Source organism: Thrips palmi, unplaced genomic scaffold, assembly GCF_012932325.1.
Source record: "Thrips palmi isolate BJ-2018 unplaced genomic scaffold, TpBJ-2018v1 HiC_scaffold_6, whole genome shotgun sequence".
Lineage (NCBI taxonomy): Eukaryota > Metazoa > Arthropoda > Insecta > Thysanoptera > Thripidae > Thrips > Thrips palmi.
In genome coordinates, this window is record NW_023144633.1 from 3,232,636 (window position 1) to 3,243,545 (window position 10,910).

At 47.6% G+C, this 10,910-nt stretch overlaps 2 protein-coding genes across 2 annotated transcripts; one reads left to right on the forward strand and one right to left on the reverse strand.

Moving 5' to 3' along the window:
- The first annotated feature begins 3,987 nt into the window (after positions 1-3,987).
- Positions 3,988-6,426, forward strand: LOC117651933 (glutaryl-CoA dehydrogenase, mitochondrial). The gene is made up of 8 exons (XM_034396545.1): positions 3,988-4,189; positions 4,446-4,472; positions 4,570-4,707; positions 4,775-5,008; positions 5,112-5,461; positions 5,542-5,771; positions 5,850-6,010; positions 6,096-6,426. Exons 1-8 carry the CDS (start codon positions 4,096-4,098, stop codon positions 6,155-6,157), a joined length of 1,296 nt encoding a protein of 431 aa, XP_034252436.1. The 5' UTR covers positions 3,988-4,095; the 3' UTR covers positions 6,158-6,426.
- On the reverse strand, positions 6,422-10,889 carry LOC117651932 (cysteine protease ATG4D). Its single transcript, XM_034396544.1, has 7 exons — positions 10,694-10,889; positions 10,270-10,590; positions 9,983-10,187; positions 9,813-9,889; positions 9,502-9,732; positions 9,218-9,414; positions 6,422-9,133 (listed from the first exon to the last, which is right to left on the reverse strand). The coding sequence occupies exons 1-7, from the start codon at positions 10,887-10,889 to the stop codon at positions 8,966-8,968; spliced, it is 1,395 nt and encodes a 464-aa protein (XP_034252435.1). The 3' UTR covers positions 6,422-8,965.
- Between the last annotated feature and the right edge of the window lie 21 nt (positions 10,890-10,910).

The window sequence follows — 10,910 nt, forward strand, 5'->3', positions numbered from 1 at the left end:
ACGGCGGCGTCGTCGTCCCGTCCATTCGTCCCGTCCGCGGACAGTGCGGCGTTGTTCCCATGGCAACGCTGTGACCGCCGCGGCTCGGCGCAACGCGAAAAGCCCGTAGCATTTCTTCTCGGCGACGTGGGAGCCGGGAGCACGCCGTCGACGCTATCGCCGGCCGAAGGCCCCAGGCCCCGAAGGCGAACCGCCGGGCCAGGCCGCGCGGTGTGGGTGTGACCCGCGGCCCGCGACCTGCCCGTCGAACTGCAGCGCGCTGCGGGCTATCGGCCGCGGCCCCGGCGACGGCCGCGGCCTCGCCTGGCAGCCTCGGTCTCTCTCGCACCCAGCACACCGCCCTACAGTGCGACAGAGACGGCGCGACGAAACCGCCTCTTCAGAATCAGCATCGCGCTCCACTGATCCCCGCGCCGACCTCGCGACCCGCGACCCGTGCCGCCCGGCTCCGGCCCTAGTGCTTCTCTCTCTCTCGCACTCACGGGGCGTGCCGTATCGCCGTAGGGGTGCGAGAGAGACAGAGGACAGTGTGCCGTTGGGCCGCGCGCTCCGCCTGTTTGTCTAGTGTAGCGAGCCGCGGAGCACGGCGAAGCAACAAGGGTTCGGTCGGCTCGTGCGCGAAAAATCGAAAAATCGGGCCGACGTTGCGAGAAGCCCGAAGAAGGGTCACACCTCGGCGATTCGGCTCGCTTCGCAGCCCGCGGGGTCGTGGCCGAGGTCGTGGCCGTCGCGGGGGCCTGGCCGCCTGGCCGCCTGGCCGCCTCGCCTCTGGGGGGCTCGGCGGGGGCCTCGGCCGCGGCGGTCGGCGGACGGGACGCGCGAGGACCTCATAGAGGGCCATTTTATTTTGGGGTGGCGCTGGGGGAGGCGCCGGGAAAGCCCCAACCGTGAGTCGCATGGCGTTCATTTTCTATTTCCGATGCACGGCCCGGGCCCGGGCTCATCGAACCGTCCATCCTTGTTGCACGCCCCCGGGGCACCTGCGGGCGCGAGAGAGACGACAGCAGAGAGGCGGCCCGCGGCGGCGCGTCACAACCAATATTGTGTTTGAGAGAGCGCGCGGCGCCGCGTTTTGACTTTTGGCCGAAATAACTTTGGCACGCATGGCCGCGTGGCCGCACGGCAGCCCCACGTGGGGCCTCGCCGCCCCGCCGCCTGTCGGCCGGAATCACTCGCCAGGGGGCCCCGCTCGCTCTCGTCGCGCTGTCTCTCTCGCACCTGCACGCGACGCCCCGCGAGTGCGAGAGAGACAGAGCGATGCTCGGAATCGGCCCTCTGCTTCCCGTCCCGGACAGCTCGGTTTGTTTTGGAATGGCTGCGGGCGCCAACCCTTTCCACCCTTCCCCCTCCCCCGCGCCCCGCGGCCCTACCGTATTCACAGTTCCACTATTCGCACTATCGCTGCGTATAATGAAGTCGGGTTCGCGTCGCCGTATCCATCATCCGGCTGGAATCAAATGCCGCACAAAGGTCAAACGGCGCTAACGGTTCGCGGCTCTACATTCCCCCCAGCAGACTGAGAGTCGTTTTCGTCGCTCTGTCTCACTCACTCCTATGTGGGACGCCCCATGCGTGCGAGAGAGACAGGTTGCGAGGCGACTCTCGGTGTGAGTGTGCAGCGGCGGTGCACTGCGGCACGTCGCCGCCGTTGGAGCGGAGCTGGAGCGGAGCCGGGACGCGAGTCGCGGGTCGGCGCCGCCCCTGGAGGCCCTGGAGGGCCTCGCCTACACTGTGAAGACGACGTTGGCGGGGAACGGGGTCGGAGTGCCCCCCCGAGAAATACTGGAGGAATTCGTTTGTGAGGCCCAAACCGGCCGGCCGCGGCGTGGCATGGTGAAGCCTTGCTCGACTCGACTCGATCGAGTGCCTGGTGTGGGACCTCCGTCCGGCTGATGCGCACCGAGGCCCACGGCCCCCGGCAGCGCTCGCTTTCATCGCTCTGTCTCTCTCGCGCTCGCGGGGCGGCCCGTCTGGGTGCGAGAGAGACACACCCTCCGGAACCTAATGGTTCCGTCGGCGGGCGCAGGACGCGCAGGACGTCGGGCAGGGAAGGGCAGGTGGGCGTGCGGCTAGGGCGGGACATGCAGGATGCGATGCTCGGGACGGTGGAAAGATGAGCCGCGATACGCGTGTTGTGCTGGCCGCGCCGGAGAGGCCGTGCCGGCCAGAGGCTGCCAGGCCTGCCAGGCCGCGCACCGGAGCGTGGCGGGCGGGGCGTGGCGGCGAAGCGTGGCCGGAGCCGTCATGGGTCACACGGACGGCCGCGGGCCGGGCCGCGCGCTGGCGGCGCGGTGATGGCGCTGCGCGGCGGACCGAGCGAGCCGAGGGGTGGATTGGGGGATGATGGGAAATGAATCGAAGCGGCAACGCAGTGGCGACGCCGCGACGCGGAGGCAAATTTAGCTGCAGGGGGAGAGCGAGGGTGGGCGGTGACCCTTCCTCGCCGCGGTGCGGTGCGTCGCGGTGCCGCTGCCGTTTTCGCCAGCTGCCTCGCTGCACTCTACACGCTCGGCGGGGCGGAGGATGTCGGGGGCATGCTGCATGAGGAGCAGGAGCTGGTTGCGGGTCACAGGACATCGCCCCAGCGCCAGGCCAGCCAGGCCCCGCCGCTTTCCCGGGCTCTCCTCTCTTCGCTCTCCTTCCTTTCCTGGAGCTAAGCCCGGCTCTCCGCGCTCCGCCTCGCTCTCGGTCGCTGCGGAGGCGGGCGAGCACGGACGAGCGGCAAAACAGAAAACAGCTCTCCGGCGGCGCGGCGGAGGTGGAGTGTCTCAGCAAACGGAGACCGGCGCCAAACGGAGCGCACCCCCAGAACGCCTTGAGCGGCCTCAAGCAGCCTCAAGGCGAACCAATCCGAGAAGTTGTTGTTGGCGCCACCAGCCGGCAGCGGCTACAGCGCTGCAGGCAGCTGGGAGCATTCACCCGATCAAATTCGCCCTGGCCGCAAATCCAGGCACCCAGCCCGCTGGGGGAAGGGCGGGCCGCAGACTGATTCCGAGCCGTGCCCTCGCCTCGCCGCTGTCTCCCCCGCACTCGAGGGCGTTGCGAAGGGGTGTGAGAGAGACCGAGCGGAGTTCGCAATCCGTCTGCTGCTGGCTGCCTGCGGTCGCTGGCGGGCACGGCAAGGCACGGCACGGCACGGCCCCGGGTTAGGGCTGGGTGTTGGATTCGGATTGTCGCTGGCGAACGGGAAATGGATAATACGCCTCGGGGGCGGACTCAGCTCCATTCCCAACAGAGCCCTCGTCGCTCTGCCTCCCTCGCACACGCGAGGCGCTCCGTCGCGGTGCGAGAGAGACTCAGCGACGAAGTACCGCTCGGAATCAATCAAACTGCTGAGTTTCCGCGAGCTGTCGAAATGGCCGCGTGCCTTCCGGGGGGGCTTTGGAGCGATCGCTACTCCGCGCGACAGCGACTCTCAATGTTGACTTCACGGACGAACTCTCAGTTCTGTTCGGCGTCTAGTGACTCGCTGCGCCTGAATAGTAGGCAGCGGCCGCTGTGGCGAGAAGTTGCCCACCACCGTAGTGGGCAGGATGCGATGAGCCCCGTCGAAACAAACCGGTGTGTTTTGGTTAGGGCCCTTTTGCCAACTTTTCGGGGAACACTGCGCCTGGGCATTAGGCAGTCCTTCCGCCAGCAGTCTTCCCCCTCGACCACTCGTCTCATTTTCTTTGATGTCGTTTATTTGTGTTGTTTCGTCAGCCCCGCGTCCGTCATATCTATTTTTGTGAGTGGCCTGTCGAGGGTAGATACGTTTTCCGATCACATTTTGCTTAAATTCCACAGACAGCGTTTAACGGCCTCGGGAAAAATAAAAGCGGAAAATGAAAAAAAGGGAAATAGGAACCGGAAGAGGACAGTCGTGCGTGCAGCGCTGATACTCCGCTGCTCTGAGGCGCTGGGTAGCGCCGTGAGATGCTGAGATACACCACTCGCTAAGAGACTCTGAGTTGTTGACATGTTTTCGCTTATCAGCTGTTGACTAGGGAGGGGGGACTCTGCGGACTCGCCTGACGCAGACGACAAGGACAACCCAACCGGCCCTACAAATTTCTTCAATTGGACGCGAATGAACGGGATCGTCCAGTTGACAACATGGCGTCGGCGGTGGCTCTGTTCAATGCGTCCCTCCTGAGCAACGTGAAAGTGCGCTTCGGGCTAAATGGCATCTTTAAAGGGGCGACGAGATGTATCCTTGGAAATGTAGAGGTTATCTGACTCGGTAAATAGGAAATTTCCATTCAGAACTTTCCGAATTTCGACATGTTCCCCTCGAGACTTTTCTTTCATTTTAGTACAATAAATAAAATGTTCAAATTTCTTGTTGGAAAGTCATTTATCTGTTACCTTGAAAATGTGTTTTCAAAATTATTAAGTGCCCTTGCACATCAATGTATTGCACAACACTTGTGTACTTTTGTTTAATTTCTTAACATTCTGATAAGGTTTTGCATCGGCCGGTAAATCTAAGGGTCTGTATGAGTGATCTTACGAATAATGTTTTCTATGAAATTAGAATTTAATGGCACAGCACAGTGGCTGTTAAATTTTTATTAATGAAATTTTCAGGTCCGAAGTTTGACTGGGAAGATCCAGTGAACATTGAGTCACAACTTACAGAGGAGGAAATTATTGTACGGGACCAATGCCGATCCTACTGTCAAGAAAAATTAATGCCCCGTGTACTTGAGGCAAACCGAAATGAAAGTAAGTAAATGTGACTTTATATGTGTACAGTAATGCATCAAGATGATCACATTTGGATTTTTTTCAGCCTACGACAAACAGATTATGAGAGAAATGGGATCTATGGGATTGTTGGGTTCAACTATACAAGGATATGGATGTGCTGGAGTATCTTCTGTAGCTTATGGTCTTCTAGCACGAGAAGTTGAGAGAGTTGATAGTGCCTATCGCTCAACTATGAGTGTTCAGTCATCGCTTGTGATGGGTCCAATTTACCATTATGGATCTGAAGAACAGAAGGATAAGTTCCTTCCTGGAATGGGTATGATTTTTATGTATAATATGCTGACAGTTTCTGTTTAATTCAGGCCACCTATTTGAATTTTGTTTTGCAATTCTTAATTTTTTTTTGTTTTACTTTTCAGCCAAAGGTGAAATTATTGGATGTTTTGGTTTGACCGAGCCTAACCATGGCAGTGATATTGGAAAAATGGAAACAAAGGCCACCTATAACAAGGAAAAGAAAACGTACACACTAACGGGTAGCAAGACATGGATATCTAATTCCCCGATAGCAGATGTAGTCCTTGTTTGGGCTAAAACAGAAAATGGAAAAGTTCGAGGATTTTTAATAGAGCGCAACAATGCTAAAAACCTCAGCACACCAAAGATCGAGGGAAAGTTCTCTTTGAGAGCATCGCCCACTGGAATGATTCTCATGGATGGTGTAGAAATTCCTGAAGAGAACATGCTTCCTGGTGCCGAAGGAATGGGTGTATGTAGTATTATTGTAGAACAATAATATTTGTTCCTATCTGATTCTAAAATATTGTTCATGCAATAATTACTTTGCAGGCACCGTTTTCATGCCTCAACAATGCTCGCTTTGGAATCAGCTGGGGTGTCCTGGGTGCTGCTGAATTTTGTCTAAAGACAGCCCGACAATATACTCTTGATAGACAGCAGTTTGGTCGACCGCTAGCTGCTACTCAATTAATGCAGAAAAAGATGGCAGACATGTTAACTGAAATAACCCTTGGTCTCACAACATGTTTACACCTGGGGCGTTTGAAGGATAAGGGACAGTAAGTATACACTTGGAGTGATTTTAATTTTTTTTTTTTTTTGTCTTGTCAAATCACCAAATCTTTTATGAAAATCAGGTTGTCTCCGGAAATGATTTCTATCGTCAAACGAAACAACTGTGGCAAATCATTGGAAATAGCCCGAGTTGCCCGTGATATGCTTGGAGGAAACGGTATTTCAGATGAGTACCACATTATCAGGCACTCTATGAATTTAGAAGCTGTGAACACATATGAAGGTAAATGACATTCATTATATTGATGGCTTTATTTATAATTTTGTGTGGTGTTTGTCTTTACATGAATGAATCCTTTTTTACCCAGGGACTCACGATGTTCATGCCCTCATTTTGGGCCGTGCAATAACAGGCATTCAAGCCTTTTAATTACTCATAAGACAAAACAACTAAGACAATTAATGTGCTGCAATTTTAAGATCAATGCCACTTTTACTGCATTCCAATCAGATGTAATGTGACACTGATATTTTGTTATAAGAAATTTATAGATTTTTAATCTTTGTTTCATTTTGTAAAATTTATTAACTCAAAGACGCTTTAAACTTATGCGGGTAAACTGATATTGTATCTGTCTTTGTATCTATCTGTTTATATCATTGTGAAAGTGGTCTTAATAAAATTGGCTATATGTTTGATGCCATGTACATTTAATGAGAGAAAAACAAAACAATAAAATAATACAATCTTTCTGTAAAGACAGTGAGCTGTTTTCACAGAAACAGCTTGCAAATGCTAAGAGAGGTGTCATCATGCGAATGCTTCTTAAAGAGTCACTACACAAACGACCCCAGTCTTTGCATTCACCTTGCTTAACAGACATTAGTTATGTCATGACTTTCTGACTGCCAAAGGAAAATACTAGAGGCAAGGGCATTCTTCATTACTCACTTGGATGTGGCTTCTGAATCCAAAGAAAATATGACTTCCAATAATGAAAATGTGAACAAAGTAATTACAGGAACTTATGTACCAGACAATGAATGGTATGATGAGGCAGCAAGTTAAGTTTCTTTGCACTATATGCATTGTAGAAAAAAATAAATTAATTAAACAGCATAAGGCACAATAGGCAGATGCTTTAGGCAAACGATTCCCAGTTTGCACGAGCAATAAACCATATCTGGTTGTGTTCACTTACAAATTATGAGATTCTGCAAATAATATGAAAAAAAAATTTAAATCACATGATAAGACTGGGTGGTTACAAAATCAACAGCCCTTGCACAAGAGCGTTACACTTTTAATGCTGTTGGTAATCCAAAAGATAGATGGCACAGTCAAGTAACATTGAGGATAAAGTATCAATCAAGGGCTTGAATTTAAAAACAAAAAACGGACAATCGATTTTTGAGTATGGCCTAAGATTTCTATCTTCCAATGAAACATCACATTAAAATAAAGATGATAATCATTGCCTTGTCACTCAAATATTTATGCGAGAAAATTGTACCCGGCTTTGTGGTAAAACATATTACACCATAAGAACATGAAATCTCAATTTATAGTAGATACACAACCTAAAATTAAAAGCCTCCTAGTTTGATCCAATAATCAAACCTGTGAGTTGGCTAATAGCGTCCTACTTTCACACATCAAAATAGTATCAATTCTACATGCAATTTACAGCATAAATCATTGGTTCATCATCACAAATTTTATGTTCTACAGTTAGTTAAAGCTCAACCCATATCGAAGTTTACAAAAAGGAACATTTAATAGATACGATGGTTTCTTGTCTTGAAATATTAAAACTTTTTGTCCACAAAAATAAAGCTAAAGTAACAACAGTCAAGTGTTTGACTTCTAAAAGAACAACTACGTATGAAATAATACAAGTTAAGTTAGGAGTGTACAAACTAAATATCTTCACACATCAAAATCACAGAGGCTATTTCTTTTAAGTAACAGAAGTTAACTAAATAGCAGACTTTTTACACTATCACATGCAAAAAGGCTGATTTTCAGAGACACATTAGCTTCCATGATAAAGAAACATAGTAAAAGAAAGCACTAAAATAGCATCTGTTATAAGGTAAGACACACTACCTTCAGTTCACACAACTAATGCACTCACAAACTAGCAAACTTCTCCACAAGTTAGAAATATTTCTAGATATTTAATTTCCTTCATGGTTTAAGCTTTGTTACTTAAACTAAGCAAACCAAGAAGTAAGTACTGTGGATCTCTTCCCACAAATTTACACCCGGTAACATACAGAAAAATATTACATCTTATTCAACACATCATGACAGGGCGTATTCCATACATTCGTATTTCTCCATGTCTTGTTGAAATATTTGAGAGCGTGACTCGGAGAGCACTTTCAAAAGAGAACTTTTGCTCGAGAAACTTCTATTTCACCAAAGAGATGAAAGTGAAGTCTGTACAAATTGTAAGTCAGCATTTATAACTTAAGATATTAACAAGTATTGCACAAATATTGCACAACCACTTCATATAAATTATGACACAAAACAGTTGTCTCCTGACATGATAAATCAGATCAGACACACCAGAACCTTTTCTTTAGGTTTCTTAAAGTCATAGCACAAACATCTAGGATTAAATAGGATAATTTAGAAAATATATGATAAATGTCAGTTACTGTCACTTAGCTCTAAAACCCTGGTTTTTCCTCACAGCTGATGGAGGGGAATTTATTTAAATGTTATTTTTGAGATCAATTGTGTATGGTATTTGCACTCAATTTATGTATGAGTGAAGAGTGAGATATAAATATGAACATATAACACTTAAAGAGTTTAAATTGAAATTTACTATTTACAAAGTTGAAAAGAATCCTAATCATGTTACAAGAGATGAAACAGCAAATGACTCAAATGGGAAAGAAAAAATAGACAAAAATCTCATGCAGATCTCATTGCTTTGTGACCACTTCTAAGTTTCACTTCGTAAACCAGTCTCAAATAATAAAATTTCAGTTCCTTCATTGAAAACTTTTAACCAGAGCGTGATTTTACTCAGCCAATTAAAGTTGGGCACGGTTGTATCTATAGGTATTGATTTAATAGAATGGTTCACTCATTTGTCTGAACAAAACGGCTTGAGCTGTGCTCATATCCTGCTTGGCTGGTTGTGTTGTCCTACCTGACTTCATAATGATTGAAATATGCTACAGAAATCTCTCCGTAGTTTTAACCATAAGAAATTTATCATAAAATTTCAAACTCTTCACATTCCAAATCATTGTCGCTGTCAAACCCAACAATATTATCATCATCCGGAATATTCAGTCTAGGTACATGGACAGTGTCACGGCTACGTCCATCACTGAACACAAACATTGGATACTCAGATTTCTGGTTGGGAGCTACAAGACACTGCAAAATAAGAACAAAGTAAAGTAAGTCACAAGATCTTCCACAACAATGAGACAAATTAGTTATTTAAGAGTAACAGCATACCTTTTTCACATCTTTCACAAAGAATTCTAAATCTTCTCTTGTCCTGCAGTAAAAGCCAATGGAACAAGAAGGATCCATCTTGGATAAGTTCATTTTACGAGGAGAACGACAATGAAATGAGGAAAGAGGAAAATTTGGCTGCCACACATCAACTCGTTCTTGACAGTAGTGAGGATCTAAGTGAATGAGCTTGTCTTCTAAAATAAGTTTGAAGAGAGAAAAAAACTTTAGAAATTAGACTCTTTATGATAGAAGAAGAAGAAAAGGCAAAAACTAAAACATACCCTGAAAGCCAACAAAATAAAGAGAGTGTCTTGGTCTTCCACCAATAATTCCAATGCAATGCTTCAGTGTCAACAATGATGTGAGACAAGGAGCATAAATTGCATTCACTTTTTCCCCACCCAATCGTACTGGTACCAATATAATGACCGACTTCCAATTCTTGGATGAATGCTGTCCTCTCCCGTCACTGCTACTTTGTTCACATTCATCTATCACATCCTGGAGGTAGACTGTGAAACCAAAGAAAACTCATATTAATATCCGTGAAGAGTGAAAAACATAAAGAAAAGAGAATGCTTTAATTACACACCTGCGCAGTCTTGTGCTACATAGACACACAACCTTTCAAACTCATCATTTTCTTCAGCTGCTGCCTTCACTGCCATCCTTTACACGACAAAGGAAAAATAGAAATTAACTAAGGCTATTTCTCATTCTAAGAACATTAACTGACAAAGCTACACCCAAAGCCATACGTACCTTAACAAATGTGCCACAGAGCCTGGTCCATACCAGTCACCTGCCTTCTTTCCTGAATCTTCTCCAAGCCGTACTAGGGTATGAATCGAAAATGGGCTCACTGGCTTGGGAGTGTCAGCAAACCATTTAATGATTGCTCTATGTATTTTTTCCCTCCGAAACATATCACCAGAGTCGCAGGGATCTTCTGGGCGCCATCGCCAGTCTGAAACGAAAACATGAGGGGTCACTTGAATTCATGATGATGAAGCATGTAAGTTTACAAGCCTAGGTATTTGAGAACTTACCTCGACCAAGGAAATGGCAAACAAGAGCTTGAGCCAGGAGCATCTGTCCACTACGCAACATGCAGCCCCAGCCACAATCAGATGTAAAATTTGATCCATTTAAAATAGGGAACTCTCGACGATATGTGAGCCACAAACGACTTTGGAAATCCAATCGAAAACCTTCCATACCCTCCCAGTCCATAACAGTAAGCATATCTTCACTACATGCAATAGCTGTAGTATCATCTAAAGGATCGTCAAGCTTCCGATGATAACATCGTCCTAAAAGCCACACAGGGTAATCCTTGGAGAAATTTGTCTTTACTTTCACGGTCCATCCTTCAAAACAAATAATTTTAAAATCAAACAATTGCGATTGTGAAAAACAAAACAGCACGATTCATGGGATGAATCATAGCAAAATGGTGACCACTACACTTACCATACTTCATGTTATTCCACATAGACATAAGTTTTGTCTTGACTTTCCCATCGCTTTCATGTTCCTCAGCACTTGTTGTAGGACTCCGCCCATTCTGATTTTGAGCCTGACTTTGGCTTTGCCCAAGGTTGTTGGCTAACTTCCTTACACCGGACAGGAGACCGGGTTTAAAACTAGCAATAGCTTCAGCATTCATTCTCTTTTGAGAGAGAATAAA